This window comes from Oncorhynchus clarkii, chromosome 5, assembly GCF_045791955.1.
Source record: "Oncorhynchus clarkii lewisi isolate Uvic-CL-2024 chromosome 5, UVic_Ocla_1.0, whole genome shotgun sequence".
Lineage (NCBI taxonomy): Eukaryota > Metazoa > Chordata > Actinopteri > Salmoniformes > Salmonidae > Oncorhynchus > Oncorhynchus clarkii.
In genome coordinates this window covers 43,292,537-43,314,070 of record NC_092151.1, presented here as the reverse complement: position 1 = coordinate 43,314,070, position 21,534 = coordinate 43,292,537, and the positions used below count along the sequence as shown (strand labels likewise).

The 21,534-nt window shown below is 40.8% G+C and overlaps 1 protein-coding gene across 1 annotated transcript in view; it reads left to right on the top strand.

Moving 5' to 3' along the window:
• LOC139410049 (contactin-associated protein-like 4) overlaps window positions 1-21,534 on the top strand; it is a 199,643-nt gene that overhangs the window by 162,577 nt on the left and 15,532 nt on the right. The window contains exons 18-19 of the mRNA XM_071155484.1: window positions 15,967-16,206; window positions 17,330-17,560. Of these exons, the coding sequence (XP_071011585.1) occupies window positions 15,967-16,206; window positions 17,330-17,560 (471 nt within the window). The remainder of the gene's footprint in view (window positions 1-15,966; window positions 16,207-17,329; window positions 17,561-21,534) is intronic.

The window sequence follows — 21,534 nt, the reverse complement described above, 5'->3', positions numbered from 1 at the left end:
TAACTGCTTTTTCCAGGGCAGAACGACAGATTTTTACCTTGTCAGCTCAGGGATTTGAACTAGAACCCTTTTAGTTACTGGCCCAATGCTCTAACCACTAAGCTACCTGCCACCTATCGAGCAGCCTCCATCACATTATTGGCAAAATGCCATTCCTCTGTGGTTTCCTATTCAATGTGCAAGTGCTGAGCTGACTGTTTCCTGAACAATAATCACATTCAATAAATAACCATGAATCACGCTGCTGATGGGCTTTGGATCATGCGGTTCTACAGTAGGAGAGTGTGTGTGTACGTGTGTACGTGTGTACGTGTGTGCAAGCCCTCCAATTATTTTTGTATATTTTTTCACACTAAACGTTATCAGATCTTCAACCAAAACCTAAAATTAAATAAAGGGAACCTGAGTGAACAAATAACACAAATGTGGTACTTATTTCATTTATTTAATGAACAAAGTTATGCAATGCCCCTGTGTAAAAAGGTCCCCCTTACACTCGATAACTGGTTGCGCCATCTTTAGCTGTTATGACTACAACCAAAAGCTTCCTGTCCTAAAAATGATCCTAAAAATGATCCTAAAAATGGTCCTAAAAATGATCAAAGACTTCGGCCACCCAAGTCATAGACCGTTCTCGGCAAAAGGACACTTGACTAACTTGACTTGACACTTGACTAACCTCAACTAGAAACAATAATGTGTAGACTATCACATCAGAAGCTCTATTTTCCCAAAATGCTCCTGAATGACTTCTACCCCTTCAAAGACTATTGAACAGTTTACCAAATGGCTAGCTGGACTATTTTCGTTGACCCACTTTATTTTTTTACACAGGCTCTGCACACTCACTGGACTCTACCCACACACATACTACACTGACTCTCCAACACACGCTCGCACGCTCGGACGCACACACACACACACACACACACACACACACACACACACACACACACACACACACACACACACACACACACACACACACACACACACACACCAGTCAAAAGTTTGGAAACACCTACTCATTCAAGGGATTTTCTTTACTTTTTACTCTTTTCTACATGGTAGAGTAATATTGAAGACATCAAAACTATAAAATAACACATATGTAATCATGTAGTAACCAAAAAAATGTTAAACAAATCAAAATATATGTGAGATTCTTGAAAGTAGCCACCCTTTGCCTTGATGATAGCTTTACACTATCACGTTTCAGGTTTGACCCAGATGCAGACAGGAAGTTAAGTGATGCAGGCCCCCTTGAACTTTGCGACCTTTTGCCACATTTCAGGCTTCAAACATAAAGATATAAAACTGTATTTTTTGTGAAGAATCAACAACAAGTGGGACACAATAATGAAGTGGAACGACATTTATTGGATATTTCAAACTTTTTTAACAAATCAAAAACGGAAAAATTGGGCGTGCAAAATTATTCAGCCCCCTTAAGTTAATACTTTGTAGCGGCACCTTTTGCTGTGATTACAGCTGTAAGTCGCTTGGGGTATGTCTCTATCAGTTTTGCACATCGAGAGACTGAATTTTTTTCCCATTCCTACTTGCAAAACAGCTCGAGCTCAGTGGGGTTGGATGGAGAATATTTGTGAACAGCAGTTTTCAGTTCTTTCCACAGATTCTCGATTGGATTCAGGTCTTGACTTTGACTTGGCCATTCTAACACCTGGATATGTTTATTTTTGAACCATTCCATTGTAGATTTTGCTTTATGTTTTGGATCATTGTCTTGTTGGAAGACAAATCTCCGTCCCAGTCTCAGGTCTTTTGCAGACTCCATCAGGTTTTCTTCCAGAATGGTCCTGTATTTGGCTCCATCCATCTTCCCATCAATTTTAACCATCTTCCCTGTCCCTGCTGAAGAAAAGCATGATGCTGCCACCACCATGTTTGACAGTGGGGATGGTGTGTTCAGCTGTGTTGCTTTTACGCCAAACATAACGTTTTGCATTGTTGCCAAAAAGTTCAATTTTGGTTTCATCTGACCAGAGCACCTTCTTCCACATGTTTGGTGTGTCTCCCAGGTGGCATGTGGCAAACTTTAAACGACACTTTTTATGGATATCTTTAAGAAATGTCTTTCTTCTTGCCACTCTTCCATAAAGGCCAGATTTGTGCAATATACGACTGATTGTTGTCCTATGGACAGAGTCTCCCACCTCAGCTGTAGATCTCTGCAGTTCATCCAGAGTGATCATGGGCCTCTTGGCTGCATCTCTGATCAGTCTTCTCCTTGTATGAGCTGAAAGTTTAGAGGGACGGCCAGGTCTTGGTAGATTTGCAGTGGTCTGATACTCCTTCCATTTCAATATTATCGCTTGCACAGTGCTCCTTGGGATGTTTAAAGCTTGGGAAATCTTTTTGTATCCAAATCCGGCTTTAAACTTCTTCACAACAGTATCTCGGACCTGCCTGGTGTGTTCCTTGTTCTTCATGATGCTCTCTGCGCTTTTAACGGACCTCTGAGACTATCACAGTGCAGGTGCATTTATACAGAGACTTGATTACACACAGGTGGATTGTATTTATCATCATTAGTCATTTAGGTCAACATTGGATCATTCAGAGATCCTCACTGAACTTCTGGAGAGAGTTTGCTGCACTGAAAATAAATGGGCTGAATAATTTTGCACGCCCAATTTTTCAGTTTTTGATTTGTTAAAAAAAGTTTGAAATATCCAATAAATGTCGTTCCACTTCATGATTGTGTCCCACTTGATGTTGATTCTTCACAAAAAAATACAGTTTTATATCTTTGTGTTTGAAGCCTGAAATGTGGCAAAAGGTCGCAAAGTTCAAGGGGGCCGAATACTTTCGCAAGGCACTGTATATACCGGCCTGCTATAGAACCCCAATGTCAGGGGACAGGTCTTTAATTTACGGGTCAATGACCCGCCCGTGCACGGTTTTCGGCGTGGTACCTTCGGACAGCAGGGACAGGTATTGGAATCTGGCTCGAAGGACCAAATTGTTATGAGAATTATGTTCTGAATGTTCATAACCCAATTCAATTAAACTACTCAGTCTGCAACCCAGAATTTTTAAGATATTGGTTGAAATGAAACAGACGGAGGCCCAGCTACTATAGTCAGAAAGTTTATTTATGAGAGCGCTGGTTAGTTGTACAAAACCATTCATTTTATACTGGCTTCTTACACACATACTTTCACAGACAAACAGACTCCTTACACACATACTTTCACACACAAACACACATACTATCCTACTACACAGCCAACAAAGATTAGGGGAGACTGTGAGAATCACTCCCCATTCTCCCTCAAGATAGTGAGACCGTGGGAAGTACTTCCTGTCCTTTCCTCAATCTCTCAGAGGCCCCTAGCCAGGTCGGCACCGAATTCTGCTGAGACAGTCTGTGTTTAAGATACTATAAAGACATATTGTACAGGTCTATTGCTTTACCCTAATTCTGACTAGAACTACACATTTATTATAATTTCACTGACTAAAACTACACAAATCATTACTAATCATTTTATGATTCTAATCAATTTCATACAATTATATGATTTCAGGGTGGAATATTCTAATCATTAATTTAAACATATAAATTCCATTCACACCATCCCTGAGAATAAGGCATATAACATCATGCCTGGAGTTCACAAAAAGTCACGTGAGAGCACAAGGCAAAATATTATGTGTTCTGATGAGACAAAAAATCAACTATTTGGCCTGAATACAAATCGTGATGTCTGGAGAAGTCCAGGCACAGCTCATAATCCATCTAACACCATCCCTACCATGAACCATGGTGGTGGCAGCATCATGCTATGGAGATGCTTTTCAGTGGCAGGGACTGGGTGACTGGTAAGGATAGAGGGAACAATGAATGTAGCCAAATAAAGTTAAATCCTTGAGGAGAACCTGCTTCAGAGTGCAAAGGACCTTAGACTGGGGCAAAGATATACATGACAAAGACCCCAAGCCTATAGCCAAAGCAATACTGGAATGGCTTCATAGCAAGAATGTGAACGTCCTTGAGTGGCCCAGATTTGAATCCCATTGGAAATATGTGTAAAGGCTTGAAGATTGCTGGTCAGAGCTTGAGAAGATATGCAAGGAAAAATGGGCGAAAATCCTCAAATCCAGATGTGAAAATATGCTACAGACATACCCAAGAAGACAATTCAATGCTGTAATTGCCACCAAAGGTGCTTCTACAAAGTATTGACTTGGGAATACTTTTTTAAATGAGATGTTTTTGTATTTCATTTTCAATATATATATTTTTTTAATTCTAAAAACATATTTTCACTTTGTCATTATGGGTTATTGTGTGTAGATGGGTGAGAATTATTTTTTGTATCAATTTTGAATTCCGGCTGTAACAACAAAATGTGTAATAAGTCAAAGGGTATCAATATTTTCTGAAGTCACTGTATAAGAAAGTATAACAAATGTGATTTGAATATTTTGTAAAGTACATATGACACTTCAACCTAAAACATTTGAATTGAATATGTCTTAAAACCTCTTACTTCTACCCCCTCCTTTTTCGAACATTCTGTTAAAAATCGCGCAACTTTTCAGCGTCCTGCTACTCATGCCAGGAATATAGTATATGCATATGATTAGTATGTGTGGATAGAAAACACTCTGAAGTTTCTAAAACTGGTTAAATCACGGCTGTGACTATAACAGATCGTGTGTTTCATTGAAAAACGCAAGAAAAACTGCTCTCTGAAAGCTAAAAATAATTTCCATAAGTCACTTCCATGGGTTGTTAAAAGAGGACAAAATTTAATATCGACCTGCATGCAATTCATACAAATTCCACACGATGTCGCCATTGTCGTCATTTTCAATTGAATTTTTTGTTGGAAATCCATCTATCTGGCTTCCGTTTCTTCCAGTCTCCACCCGGATGTTGTTAATGTGGACATTGGCAGCCATTGATTTGCAAACGAGGAGCTATTGAATATACATCGCCCTGTAATCATTTTGATAGATTATAAACGTTTACTAATACCTAAAGTTGGATTACAAAAGGATTTCGAAGTGTTTTGTGAAAGTTTATCGTCGACTTTTTTAATTTAAAAAAATTACGCAGCGTTTAAAAACGATGTTTTTTTCTGAATGACACAGCTTCCATAGAAAGCTATTTTGGGTATATATGGACCGATTTAAACGAAAAAAAGACCCAATAGTGATGTTTATGGGGCATATAGGAGTGCCAAGAAAGAAGCTCGTCAAAGGTAATGAATGCTTTATATTTTATTTCTGCGTTTTGTGCTGCGTCGGATAAGCAGAGTCTTTGTTTACGTCGCATTCAGGCATTTTCAGGTGGTGCATGCTATCAGATAATAGCTTCTCATGCTTTCGCCGAAAAGCATTTTAAAAATCTGACTTGTTGGCTAGGTTCACAACGAGTGTAGCTTTAATTCAATACCCTGCTTGTGAATTTTGATCAAGGTTTGAGTTTTAACGAGTACATTTAGCATTTAGCGTAGCGCATTTGCATTTCCAGGTGCCTACTTGAGACATATGCGTCTCAAGTAGAGTCAAGAAGTTAATTATACATGACAGTAAGCCTATAAAAATGTGGTTAAATATTTTGTAAAGAACACTTCAAATCTGCGGTATCATCAAACATACAGGTAACTGCCAAAATAAAGGAAACACAAAGTGTATAAAACTGTATTTCCACAAGAAATTGCATCATTTGGTGTTTTTTTGATGGTGGTGGAAAACGCTGTCACAGGCAACACTCCAGAATCTCCCAAAGTATTCAATTGGGTTGAGATCGAGTTACTGAAATGGCCATGGCATATGGTTTACATCGTTTTAACGTTTATAAACACATTTAGTGACACCTCGTGCACTGTGGATGTGGGCATGGCCATGGTAGCCAAAATCATGTGCAACTGGTTCTGCCCATAATTTTTATACATGACCCTTAGCATGATGTGATATTAATTGCTTAGGAACCACACCAGTGTGGAAGCACCTGCATTCAATATATTTTGCATCTCTCATTTACTGAAGTGTTTCCTTTATTTTGGCAATTACATGTTTACTGTGTGTTCATAGTTATAGTGCCTTCAGAAAGTATTCATACCCCATGACTTATTCCACATTTTGTTGTGTTACAGTCTGAATATTTTTTTATTTTTTAAATAAACCATCTACACACAATACTCCATAATGACAAAGCAACAGACATACATAAAACAAATATAAAATGTCTTATCAAACACAAACTTGGAACATATGTGTCCAAAACTAGAAATAAGCTGAACTATTTACAAATGGCATTTGTGTTTTGTGCATGTCATGATAGTCTTTGAAGCATTAAATCCAAGATGGCGTAGCAGCCTTTTGTCTTCATCTTGTATCCCGTGTATATATCTTTTTACATATTTGTTTTATTTTTCTTAACCCCAACTTCAACATATTCTCCTGCAACCCACCTCACCCAGTGTGGTATGGATCTGCAATTTTCTTTATTTTAGAACCAGAACCCCCAAAAGTAGCTAGCCAGCTAACTAGCTACTAGCTAGTAGTCAGCTAGCCACTGCTAGCGGTCATCAGCTAACATTTAGCCAGGACAACTCCTGCCAGTCTGTACAGCGTGTTTCAACCCAGAGCTTATCGGACTCTTTTTTTCTCCATATCACTGGATTCCTACAGCAAGCTCTGAACCTCTTCACCTGGATCATCGCATCTAGCTAGCTGCTATCCGATTGGCTTCTCCTGGCTAACGTCTTTGTCCTGAAGCAAGCACCAATTAGCCTGGTGCTAGCCTATGCTAGGCCCATCTCCCTGCTAGCTGAAGAGGAGGAGAGGAGAAGAGGTTTTTAGCAGGCTCCTTCATCGCGACATCCCCTGAATGCCCATCTGCTAGCCTGCTAGCCGTGGCCCGCTAGCTGTCTAGAGCATACCGGATTGTTAGCTGAAGTGGTCCATCAGACAATTTCTTTGGCTACTATACCTATTTTGCCAATTAGCCTGGATCCTTTTACTTCACGGACCCCTGCTGATCCATCACAGCTGGTCTCCCAACGTAACCGCACGAGGGGGCTACAACAACAGACTTCTTCCGTCGCGACCACCCTCTAAGGCCAATCCCCCAGCCCGCTAGCTGTTCTGAATCGCCGTGTCTCCAGCCCGCCTAGCTACTCAGTGGACCCTATGATCACTTGGCTACGCATGCCTCTCCCTAATGTCAACATGCCTTGTCCATTGCTGTTTTGGTTAGTGTTATTGTCTTATTTCACTGTACAGCCTCCAACCGTGCTCGATATGCCTCAGCTAACCCTCTTGTCCCACCTCCCACACATGCGGTGACCTCACCTGGTTTAATTGATGTCCCTAGAGACAATACCTCTCTCATCGTCACTCAATGCCTAGGTTTACCTCAACTGTATTCACATCCTACCATACCATTGTCTGTACATTGAATCTATTCTTCTGTGCCCAGAAACCTGCTTCTTTTACTCTCTGTTCCGAACGTACTAGACGACCAGTTCTTATAGCCCTTGGCCGTACCCTTATCCTACTCCTCCTCTGGTGATGTAGAGGTTAATCCAGGCCCTACAGTGCCTTGTTCCACTCCCATTCCCCAAGCCCTCTCATTTGTTGACTTCTGTAACTGTAAAAGCCTTGGTTTCATGCATGTTAACATCAGAAGCCTCCTCCCTAAGTTTGTTTTATTCACTGCTTTAGCACACTCTGCCAACCCGGATGTCCTGGCTGTGTTTGAATCCTGGCTTAGGAAGGCCACCAAGAACCCTGAAATTTCCATCCCTAACTATAATATTTTCTGACAAGATAGAACTGCCAAAGGGGGCGGAGTTGCAATCTACTGCAGAGATAGCTTGCAGAGTTCTGTCTTAGTATCCAGGTCTGTGCCCAAACATTTTATTTTTATTTTTATCTATCTTTCCTGAAACAAGTCTCTCACCGTTGCCGCTTGCTATAGACGAACTTCTGCCCCAAGCTGTGCCCTGGACACCATATGTGAATTGATTGCCCCCCATCTATGTTCAGAGCTCGTGCTGTTAGGTGACCTAAACTGGGACATGCTTAATAACTTCTTATGGTATAGGAGACGGTTGCATCCCACGTGGGCAAAACACAGGGAAAATGCAGCGCGGCAAATAAAAAAAAAGGATATACAAATCTAACTTTTATTAAATCACACATATAAGATACTCAATTAAAGCTACACTCGTTGTGAATCCAGCCAACATGTCAGATTTTTAAAAGGCTTTTCGGCGAAAGCATAAGAAGCTATTATCTGATGATAGCACAATAGTAAACAAAGAGGGTAGCATATTTCAAACCTGCAGGCGCTACACAAAGCGCAGAAATAAAATATAAAACATGCATTACCTTTGACGAGCTTCTTTTGTTGGCACTCCAATATGTCCCATAAACATCACAATTGGTCCTTTTGTTCGATTAATTCTGTCCATATATATCCAAATATCAATGTATTTGACGCGTTTGATCCAGAAAAAAACAGTCTCCAAAAAACGCAACGTCAAAAAGTTGCCTATGAACTTTGACAAAATATTTCAAACTACTTTTGTAATACAACTTTATGTATTTTTAAACGTTAATTATCGATCAAATTGTAGACGGGTCTATCTGTGTTCAATACAGGAAGACAACAAACCAACGCTACTTTTCACGTCTTGCGCACTCTCAACAGTGTTACCCAGTTCCTAGATGGCCTACTTCTTCATTGCACAAACGAATAACCTCAAACAAACTCCAAAGACTGGTGACATCCAGCGGAAGCGGTAGGAACTGAAAACAGGTTCCTAAGAAATATCATTTGCCAATGAGATCTCAGTGAACAGACAGAGACCAAAAAAAAGAAATTCTGAACGGTTAGTCCTCTGGGTTTTGCCTGCTACATAAATTCTGTTATACTCACAGACGTGATTCAAACAGTTTTAGAAACCTCAGAGTGTTCTATCCAAATCTAATAATAATATGCATATCTTATATTCCTGGCATGAGTAGCAGGAAGTTGAAATTGGACACGCTATTTATCCAAAAGTGAAAATGCTGCCCCCTATTCCCTAAGAAGTTAACAGCCATCCTACAATCCTAAACTTGATGCCCTCAATCTCACACAAATTATCAATTAACCTACCAGGTACAACCCCAAATCCTTAAACACAAGGCACCCTCATAGATATCATCCTAACCAACCTGCCCTCCAAATACACCTCTGCTGTCTTCAACCAGGATCTCAGCGGTTTCTCAATCCAGGGTTTCTGGTTGGGGAATGTTTTAATAGACGCTGTGGGTACAACATCCCCGATGCACTTGCTAATAAACCCACTCACCGAATCATCGTATTCATCAATGTTGTTGTTCGATGCTATGCGGAACATATCCCAGTCCACGTGATCGTTGCAATCTTGGAATCCGATTGGTCGGAACAGCGTTGAACAGACCTGAGCGTGGGTGCTTCCTGTTTTAGTTTCTGTCTATAAACTGGGAGCAACTAAATGGAGCCATGGTCAGCTTTTTTAAAAGGAGGGTGGGGGAGAGCCTTTTTTGCGTTGCGAAAGTTAGAATGACTATGATCTAGGGTTTTGCCAGCCCAGGTCACTCAATCGATATGCTGATATAATTTAGGGAGCCTTGTTTTCAGATTAGCCTTGTTAAAATCCCCAGCTACAATAAATGCCGCCTCAGGAGCCTTTCGAATCCCACCGTACCTTCTCCACTATATAATCTGGTTTCTAAGCTGGTCATGGGTGCATCTCAGCCATGCTCAAGGTCCTAAACGATATCATAAGCGCCATCGATAAGAGACAATACTGTGCAGCTGTATTCATCGACCTGGCCATGGCTTTCGACTCTGTCAATCACCACATTCTTATCTGCAGACTCAACAGCCTTGGTTTCTCAAATGACTGCCTCGCTTGGTTCACCAACTACTTCTCAGACAGAGTTTAGTGTGTCAAATCACAGGGCCTGTTGTCCGGACCTCTGGCAGTCTCTATCGGGGTGCCACAGGGTTAAATTCTCGGGCCGACTCTTTTCTCTGTATATGTCAATGATGTCGCTCTTGCTGCTGGTGATTCTCTGATCCACCTCTACGCAGACGACACCATTTTGTATACTTCTGGCCCCTCTTTCGACACTGTGTTAACTAACCTCCAGACGTGCTTCAATGCCATACAACTCTCCTTTCGTGGCCTCCAACTGCTCTTAAATGCAAGTAAAACTAAATGCATGCTCTTCAACCAATCGCTGCCCGCACCTGCCCGCCCGTCCAGCATCACCACTCTGGACGGTTCTGACTTAGAATATGTGGACATCTACAAATACCTAGGTGTCTGGTTAGACTGTAAACTCTCCTTCCAGACCCACATCAAACATCTCCAATCCAAAATTAAATCTAGAATCGGCTTCCTATTTCGCAAACAAAAGCATCCTTCATTCATGCTGCCAAACATATCCTCGTAAAACTGACTATCCTGCCGATCCTTGACTTCGGCGATGTCATTTGCAAAATAGCCTCCAACACTCTACTCAGGAAACGGGATGCAGTCTATCACAGTGCCATTCGTTTTGTCACCAAAGCCCCATACACTACCCGCCACTGCAACCTGTATGCTCTCGTTGGCTGGCCCTTGCTTCACATTCGTTGCCAAACCCACTGGCTTCAGGTCATCTATAAGTTTTTGCTAAGTAAAGCCCCACCTTATCTCAGCTCACTGGTCACCATAGCAGCACCCACCCGTAGCACGTGCTGCAGCAGGTATATTTCACTGGTCACCACCAAAGCCAATTCCTCCTTCGGCCACCTTTCCTTACAGTTCTCTGCTGCCAATGACTGGAACGAGTTACAAAAATCACTGAAGCTGGAGACCCATATCTCCCTCACTAACTTTAAGTTCCAGCTGTCAGAGCAGCTCACAGGTCACTGCACCTGTACATAGCCCATCTGTAAATAGCCCATCCAACTACCTCATCCCCATACTGTTATTTATTTATTTGCTCCTTTGCACCCAAGTGTTTCTCTACTTGCACATTCATCTTCTGCACATCTATCACTCCAGTGTTTAATTGCTACATTTTAATTATTTCACCACTATGGCCTATTAATTGCCTTACCTCCCTAATCTTACCTCATTTGCACACACTGTATACATACTTTTTTACTCTATTGTGTTATTGACTGTATGTTTGTTTATTCCATGTAGAACTCTGTGTTGTTGTTTGTGTCGCACTGCTTTGCTTTATCTTAGCCAGGTCGCAGTTGTAAATGAGAACTTGTTCTCAACTAGCCTACCTGGTTAAATAAAGGTGAAATAAATAAATAAATAAAAGTCCCTCTGTGCCAGGAAACAAAAAGCGAACTGGCATTTCAGACAGAAAATCTGTCATTTTTCCCTTTTTCCCCCTTTGTTTTGTGCAATGCTCACAGTTCCTCCATCTGTCGTTTGGCATGTGTGTGTGTTGAGCATGGTTACTTCCCTAGTGTCCTTCCATTTAACAAAAAGCAGCTTGTTAGTCCTGATCCAACGTAAGGTCCCCCTCTCCACTGTCTTTGTCATGTCGTCTACCTTGGTCTTGGGGAAACCGATTTTGTTTGGACGAATGGTGCCACAAGCACTATGAAAAGCATGGGACTATAGTCCCAGTCAAACATTTGGACACACCTACTCATTCAAGGGTTTTTCCTTTTACTATTTTCTGCATTGTAGAATAATAATTAAGACGTCAACACTATCTGTTATGCGCAAAGATAAAGTAATTTAGTGGGCATTCGATGTTTCCATTAAGTCATACATCATCAAATAACATGGCAATATGCTAGATTTGTTCCTACCAACCTAAGGATTAATTTGATACCCCCCATGTAGCTATAGCTCAAACACAGACCAAATCGAAGTTTACCTTCTAAGATGTTTGGTAAAAACGTTGTGTAAAATAAACATTTTGACTCTCGGGCTGGTGATCAATAACGGTAGGTCACAGCCATTTAGATAAGATCATCCTCATGATCTGCGGAGTCCCAGCTTCCGATGTGTATCAATGTATTCCGTGTTTATTTTGTTTATGCTTCACAACGTTAAACGGAATGTAGGTAGCAGCCATCTTGAAATGAGGTCATCGGCTCGAGCTGCCCTTATAAATCCGTATGCCCATATATGGTAAGAAGTCACCAAAGATTTGAAGGCACCGATCAATAGCCAACATACTCAGCGTTTCGGAAACGCCATGCTTTTACAGATAGGGGCTACCGTTCTCATACTATACTACATTTAGAAAAAAAATCATCTAACAGAGTCCCTAAATATGGGAAATTTACATTTAAGATATTTTTACTTCCTAGGAACCCCAGGAGGTTTTCTTCCCCATAGGGCATCTTGATATGGTCCCCCACTGGTAACCATTCTCTAGGATTACTGGCTAAAGACATTCCTCACATCAATATTCATTCAAATACCCGGTCTCTGTCTCTTCCCCGAAGCCACTGTTTGTTTTTCCTCCAAAGTGGGTGTTTGCAGATATGACAAGAAAAAATAAAACATATTTGCTTGGTGATAAAGTATTCTACTGCAGCCTGGTTTTCCTTGTGTTTCCTTTCTTTAATCATTAGAATATGGTCTCAGGCGAAAACAGACTGAAGACCAGCACAATGACACTGATAGGCTGAATATGAGGTTGCGTAAAGGTTTATCAGAGCCTGTCAGAAGGCAATAGGACGTTATGAAATGAAATCATACATTTGCTTAGAGATAACAGTCTGTGTATTGAAAAAGTATTTGCTCCATTTCTGATTTTCTAGACGTTTGCATATTTCTTGACCAGGGCCGGCCCTGGTACAAATCCCTTGGGCAGACATTTGATTTCCATATTTTTTTGTTTTACCTTTATTTGACTAGGCAAGTCAGATAAGAACAAATTCCTATTTACATGACGGCCTACTGGGGAACTGCCTTGTTCAGGGGCAGAATGACAGATTGTTACCTTGTCTTCTCGAGGATTCGATCCAGCAACCACTAGGCTACCTGCTGCCCCTTAAGGTACCTCCTATAGGCTATATAAAAACACAAATAATATTATTAAGTGTTTCATAAATTGTATTCGTGGAGGGTCTATGTTACAACTATGAAACAGAAAGCATTGGTGTTGGAACCTGGTAGGCTATACGCTTATTTTTATAAATAAAATACAAATAAAACAAATACCCCAACCACTAAGATGCACGGTCAGCAAGATGCATAGTAAAATGACGAAAACATTAGTAGCCTAAATATCATTACAAGCACCACGTGTGCTTGATAATAGTGAAAATAATCACAATATAAATAATAGCATTATGAATATGTGTTAATATGATAGTCAAAAAGTAAATTATAAGTTGGCGCATGTACATGTCACATAGCCTGAACAACGAAAGCCGCTGAGTGCGTAGCTCATTTTATTTCTTGCTTGAGATGTAGGGACTGCTTATCAGTGATGACATTTGGTGCTGATAATAATTCATAGAATTCTCAAGGGCTTGTTCTATTCCCAACCAGTGCCTTCCTCGCTCCTGTCTCAACGATTTCATTTGGTGGTGACCTGGGCACAGTTCTGTCTTTTTTTTTGCAGTTAGGCCCTGGAGGTGTCGGTTCCGGTTGAGGCTCAGAATCAGAAGAATACTCATCAGAGATGTCATCGTGATTTATTTATTCCCCACCGTCAGAGTTGTTTTCATTCAGATTTTGTAGCAACGCTAACGAGTGCATCCATTTGTCTTGGTCTTCTTACCATTGTAAATTACGCACGCCCTCACTGTGTATTCCAATTAAGCCAGAGTAGACTGATTAGAATAGATGAATACAATAGAATGGCCCGCCCTGTTCTTCATTCACAATTGGTGATTACATAATTATGAATCGTTCGCTTCCCCTCTCTCATCAACTCATCCCATTCTCCCCATCATACTTTAGCCTACTTCATTTATTTTATCTCTTTTTATAGGCCTATGTCTGAAATTAGTCACTTTCGGTTCAACTTTGAGGCAATTATCGGAGTGATTTTCAACTGGACAGACATCTTTAACTCTCCGGAGAAGGAGGGGAGCAGCCCCTACTTTCATGAGACAGAGGTGCAATGGGAGAAACCATGTAAAAAATGACATGCCCTCCTAAAACTGTCGATAACACCAGTTCTGTTTGTGATGTTAAGATTCTAACAATGACAGAATTTACATAACCAGTCAAAAGTTTGGAGACCTACTCCAAGGATTTTCTTTATTTTTACTATTTTCTACATTGTAGAATAATAGTGAAGACATCAAAACTGTGACATTACACATATGGAATCATGTAGTAACCAAAAATGTGTTAAACAAAGCTGTCATCAAGGAAAAGTGTGGCTACTTTGAATAATCTCATTTGTTTAACACCTTTTTGGTTACTACATGATTCCATGTGTGTTATTTAATAGGTTTTATGTCTTCTCTATTATTCTACGATGTAGAAAATAGTACAAATAAAGAAAAGTATGTGTCCACATTTTTGACTGGTATTATAGATTTGTTTAGGAAAAGTCAAAGATTGTCTTTAAAAATGGCGTAGTAATAAATTGTTTTAAATTCATGAGCAGTCCAAATGACTGCTTTAGTGGTTCTATTGTGGGTTTTATAGTAATGACATGTAGCCTAATTTAACTGTGATAATGTATTAGCCTATCTTTTAAACACACTGACTTTCACCTGAGCTTCCTAATGTCATGTTTTCCTTTTAAGTGTTTTTATTCTCTGACAGTTTTTATCTCCACACTTATACTCTCTCTCTCTCTCTCTCTCTCTCTCTTTCTCTCTCCCTCTCCGCCAGTTTCTGTCTTTCTCTCTCACTCATCCCCCCTCGCTCTCTCTCTCGCTCTCTCTTTCTCTCACTCGTACTCCCTCTCTCTCTCTCAAATCAAATCTCTCTCTCTTTCTCTCTCTGTGACAGCATTTCTCTGCTTTTCCTGCTCCAGTGGCCCAAACGCACTGGCTTCTCCTCTCCTCAGGGATTTGTCTCGGCTCACTGTTCCACTTTCCTGGAATCATGAGCTCATTCTGATGCACAATTACCCAAACATGATTAAATCCCACCGGACAGTTACCCAAAGTCTGCTCTGCGATGACCAAATTACAGTTTATTCCAACTCAACTAGCTTAAGCGTATTCAATAACATTTGATTTGACAACTACCTTAGAAACGCTTTTACATTGTAGTGTAAGTTTGCTTTAAAAAATCCACGTTTTCCGTTTCAGCATCAGTTAATGTTCCGTCTACAATGACCAAGTGACATTTTATTCAACAGTTTATAGAAGGAAATATTTTTTTACATTCCATTTGACCAAGAATTTGACAATACAGTACCTAAGAAATGGATTGTCGTGCTGATTTGCTTCAATCATATTTGACCAAAGGGTTGACACAACCCACCTAAAAAATGTTTTAACATTGTAGTGCTGCTTAAAAAAAACATTATAATCAGGTTTTCAGTTTGAATCAGAATGCCAATTGTACTCGTAGAGAGCCAGAATGCCTTGCCTTGCAGGGGGAAAGGCTCATTGATTCTTTGTTGCAAAAAGCCTTGCATGAACTCCAAGAACAATTTCAGCTGCCAGCTCTGAAGGATGGGGGGTTGCCAGAAAGAAGAGCGAGAGAAGAAAAGGAGATGGAGGTTAGCAGCCAGAGCAGTGGCAGCAGACAGACAGCTGATCAAATTCAACTCCCTGAATGCGTTTTCCACTCTCAACTTTGTTTTCATCGCCCTGTCATCGTTTAAATGACTTCTGTTCTTTAAAAAAAAGTGTTGACAAATGTGCGCTCCCACGAGCGACGGGCGGGTGACATGTCAAATAACTCTGGTACTGTAGCCCTGCGTGCCCCATCACACTGAAGAAGATAAAAGAACAGATAAAAAAACAGGAACAATGCATTTTGTGTTGTTTCTTGGCAGGTGGCACTGCTTCCAGGATGAAAGGTTTCCTGGGTTGTATCCGCTCGCTGCAACTGAACGGGAGGACTCTGGACCTGGAGGAGAGGGCTAAGATTACGCCTGGGGTGAGTCCGGGCTGCCCGGGACACTGCAGCAGCTACGGGCATCTGTGCCAGAACCAGGCGAGGTGTGTGGAGAGGTACAATGGCTTCTCCTGCGACTGTGGCCTCTCCGCCTACGCAGGCCCCTTCTGCCAGAGAGGTAAATAGACTAGGAGCATCACCTCGACCTCAGCCTCTGAGCTTTTGAGGTTCTTCTGATCAACTCACTTGCCTCTGGGCGATCAGCCATGTGAGAGGATGTACGTCAGTCCCAATTCACTCCATAATCCTCCTCTTTGGCCCCAACCCTTTCGATTTCTGCAGATAAGGTGGAAGCAATGTGGAGGAAGCTTCACCACTTTACTGCGTATACAGTACTTGTCTCTGACCATTTAGATCTAGCTGCATACATCTAACAAGGGTTAGAGGGAGGATAGGAACAATTTGGGACCAGCTGGTGGAGCTTATATTTGTGCAATCAACAAAAACACAGAGGCCATACTGTATTACAGTACAAGACTAATGTTAGAACTGTTGGTAGATTGTAAAGCTATATGTTTTTTGTTGATGGTTCTGCTGCTGTCTGAGAGTTTATTTCATTCCTTTATTATAAGGCTAATAGATATGGTTACCTCTTCGTCACTTCCTACCAAGGAGTGAAAATACCTTCCAGAACAGCCATTTAGAAAGTGGTGCATACAGTACTAAATGAGAACCATCAAAAGGTCAAGAATTGATATTATTTTAGAGGGCCCTCATATTGAGCTCGAGGTCAAACATTACTTTACAAGTTCTTACCAGCTGTGTGCATTAGCTCCATCAAGAGCTTGATACAGGAGTGTTTCTGTACATCCTTGGATGTCTCTGAGTCATCGCCATCAAGAATGGTGATGCAGGAGGGACGATTTGTACAATTTAAAAAAATTCATAAGAATGACTTGGACCACTTCCTGGTTAGAACATCCGCAGTCGCCATGCCACAATGCCACAGTGGTAGACTGTTGAGCATTAAATAGAGTATTGTTCTGTATGTAACATGCTGATTGTATGGTTTTATTTACAGTATGTCTGTTAAAAATAAATTGCAAATATGAACAAAGGCATAGATTGTTAAATAAATTAAAGTTTTTAAGTTGTTAATAGAGTTTACTCATGGACAGAATGTTAACAGATGTTGAACAAAGTGCAAAACTGTTCTATCACAACGTGGAACGATTGGCCTGTTCAATTCAAACCCCCCAAAATAACCACAAACTCCTCTATTCTGCTTTCCCAACCTCCAGAGGTCTCTGCTTACTTCAAACCTGGGACATCAGTCCAGTACACGTTCAAGGAGCCGTACGAGCTGACTAGAAACACCAGCACTCAGTCCCAGTCCTCCTCCATCTACTCTGACCTGACGCTACGAGGAGAGAATGTCTCGTTTAGCTTCAGAACCACACAGAGCCCTGCGTTACTTCTCTACATCTGCTCCTACTACAGAGAGTACCTGGCTGTGCTGCTCAACAGGAATGGTAAGAAGCAGAGAGATTAAAAAATAAAAAATAAAAATAAATGTTAAAGAAAATATTTTCTGCCGTTTTTAAACATTTCAATGATTCGAAGTAACACACCTTTATTTAGCATTTACTGTACAGAGTGAATACAAATCTCTGTGTCAGCTTGTAGGGTCTATAAAGATCTGAAAAATAACGGACAAATCAAGTAACGTCAAGGTGTACATCTATAGTCATTTAGGAACGAAATATTACTACGTCTAGAAAGGTTATTAACAGCAACTGTAAGAGAGAGAGAGAGAGAGAGAGATATCATTGTTAGAAAGCAGGTCCTAATCTGGCTGCTCCTTTCCTTCCACTAGCACCTTTAACAGAATTCATTTGGATTCATTTGAGTCTCCAATTCCCCGTAGACACCAGGCCTGTCAGACACTATTGCCTCCCCAATTCATGCACAGTAAATTGTTAAGGCATTGTCTGTCTTTCTAGGAGAGCACAAGCAAGACCTCTCAGGAGCAGTGAGAGGATAGGACAAAAATGTATATTTTTTTAAAGGGGCAATCAGCAGTTCCTATATTCATGTTTGGACTTGTAAATCAATGATATGTGACCATTTATTCATGAAGAATATAAATGCCTCATGAGCTTAGTTCAACTGTCGCACCCCATCAGATTTGCCACCAATGCACCTTATAGGACACATCACTGCGCTCTCTATTCTCCTCTGTAAACTGGTAATGTCTGTGTATCCGTCGCAATACCCACTGGTTGATGCTTATTTATAAGCCTCACTCCCCCCTATCTGAGATACCTACTGCAGCCCTCATCCTCCACAAACCTCACCCATTCACATTCTGTTAAACGCCCACAAATCAAATCAAAGTTTATTTGTCATGAGCGCCGAATACTGTGAAATGCTTACTTACAGGCTCTAACCAATGGTGCGGGGGAAAAAAGGTGTGTGTGTGTGTGTGTAGGTAAGTAAAGAAATAAATAATACAACAGTAAAAATACATTTGAACAAAAGAGTAGCAAAGCTATATACAGACACCTGTTAGTCAGGCTTATTGAGGTAGTATGTACATGTAGGTATCGTTAAAGTGACTATGCATATATGATGAACAGAGAGTAGCAGAAGCGTAAAAAGAGGGGTTGGTGGGTGGTGGGACACAATGCAGATAGTCTGGTTAGCCAATGTGCGGGAGCACTGGTTGGTCGGGCCAATTTAGGTAGGATGTACATGAATGTATAGATAAAGTGACTATGCATATAAGATAAACAGAGAGTAGCAACAGCGTAAAAGAGGGATTGGGGGGGCACACAATGCAAATAGTCCAGGTAAGCATTTGGTTACCTCTTCAGGAGTTTTATGGCTTGGGGGTAAAAACTGTTGAGAAGCCTTTTGGTCCTGGACTTGGCACTCCAGTACCGCTTGCCATGCGGTAGTAGAGAGAACAGTCTATAACTGGGGTGGCTGGGGTCTTTGACAATTTTTAGGGCCTTCCTCTGACACCGCCTGGTGCAGAGGTCCTGGATGGCAGGCAGCTTTGCCCCAGTGATGTACTGGGCTGTACGCACTACCCTCTGAAGTGCCTTGCGGTCGGAGGCCGAACAATTGCCGTACCAGGCAGTGATGCAACCGGTCAGGATGCTCTCAATGTTGCAGCTGTAGAACCTTTTGAGGATCTCAGGACCCATGCCAAATCGTTTTAGTTTCCTGAGGGGGAATAAGCTTTTTTGTGCCCTCTTCACGACTGTCTTGTTGTGTTTGGACCAATCTCGTTTGTTGTTGATGTGGACAGCAAGGAATTTGAAACTCTCAACCAAAGCACATACATCATTGGGTCGCTCCTCTTTTCAGTTTGCTGCAGCTAGCAACTGGACCAAGCTGTAAAGAATACTCAAACTGGACAGTTTTATCTCCATCTCTTCATTCAAAGACTCAATCATGGACACTCTTACTGACAGTTGTGGCTGCTTCGCGTGATGTAGTGTTTTCTCTACCTTGCCTTTTGTGCTGTTGTCTGTGCCCAATAATGTTTATACCATGTTTTGTGCTGCTACCATGTTTTGCTGCTGCCATGTTGTGTTGCTAACATGTTGTTGTCATGGTGTGTTGCTACCATGCTGGGTTGTCATGTGTTACTGTCATTCTATGTTGTCGTCATAGGTCTCTCTTTATGTAGTGTTGTGGTGTCGCTCTTGTCGTGATGTGTGTTTTGTCCTATGTTTGAATTTCAATTACATTTATAATCCCAGCCCCCGTCCCCGCAGGGGGCCTTTTGGTAAGCCGTCATTGTAAATAAGAATTTGTTCTTAACTTACCTAGTTAAATAAAAAAATAAAAATCTGAATGGTCCCTGTCCAGTTATATGATTTGTTTCTTAGTCCTATGGTACAAATCATGTCATGGCTCAAATACTCCTATCCTTGCAGTGCCTCAGTAATTGTGAACTATCTGATACGATTGCCCTCTGCTTAAATCAAAAAAATGTGTCCTCCACACTTATTCAATAGAATTGTTTCATTTGTCCTATTGCGCAAATCGTTTGTCTATTCTAGCCCTTATAAATGTTTTTTTTTTACTGGATGTGTGTAAAAAATATATATATATATTCAAATAACAAATACATTGTCTGCTCAAAGTGTACAATTCCACCTTGGTATGAAGTGATCATTTGTGTGCAGCAGCATCAATAAGGGTGTGTTGTCTTAAGAGGTGCAATACATTTCAATACAATACAATACATTTCCAATCTCCCCATTCATTTGAATGTGAATGTTGTTGTTTTTTCCGAGATGACTGACGACACCAACACGACCGTGCATTACTCAGAGCCCCTCGGATACTTAATTCCTTCCAAATTACAAAAATAAATTTGATTTAATATCTCTGTTATTGATAGGGAATTAGAGATGAATCCTCTTAGTAGCTGAATGCTTTGTAGGCTTATGTTATGAAATCAGTCACTGTAGCCTTGAACATTGAGGAATTTTCCTTGAAATGCTACAGTATAAACAACAATTTGCCGGGTACATCGTGAACGCTCCCCACATGGTAGCGATATTGTTCAGTGGCTGTCTGCATTTTAATGACAGTGATATTGTTACATGTCTGTCACAGTCTACATTTAACCTTTTACTGCAGTGGGCTAAATCAGGGTCACAAATCTACTTTGAAACAAAATTATACACCTCACACACATGGTAATGGACTTAAAAAAAGAAGACACCTGCACCATGTCAGATATAGAGTTGAAATGTATTCAATTTTTAGTTTGCATCCCAATATTACACTTTATATACATCACAGAAGACTGTAATATAAAAAAAACGCTCGACATGGAAACACCAGATTTTCAGCAGGTTTTGGAGAAAATGTTTATTAATTAATTATGACTAGGTAATTTGACAGCAGGAAAGGGCTACATGGTTTTTATTGTTACGGTATACAAGTTATATCTCTATATAATTCTGAAGGTTACCTGGATATTATATTGAAGTGATATTAAAGGTATGTCTCTACACTGAGTGTACCACACATTAGGAACACCTACCTAATATTGAGTTGCACTCCCTTTTGCCCCCAGAACGGCTTTAATTTGTTGGGGCATAGACTCTACAAGGTGTCGAAAGTGTTCCACCGGGATGCTGGCCCAGGTTGACCCCAATGCTTCCCACAGTTGTGTCAAGTTGGCTGGATGTCCTTTGTGTGGTGGACCATTCTTGATACACACGGGAAACTCTTGAGCGTAAAAAAAACACAGCAACGTTGCAGTTCTTGACACACTCAAACCGGTGTGCCTGGCACCTAGTACCATACATATGCTCAAAATTGTTCAAGCTGTACATTTGGTGGGGAATCATTGATGGACAGCAATATTCAAATGTTGTCTCTGATTTTTAAGGAAATGTTAAGACTAAACCAATCAGGAACATTCAAATTGTTGCTAAGAAGGCAGAAAAATGAGAAGACGTTTAGGGGTGTGTAG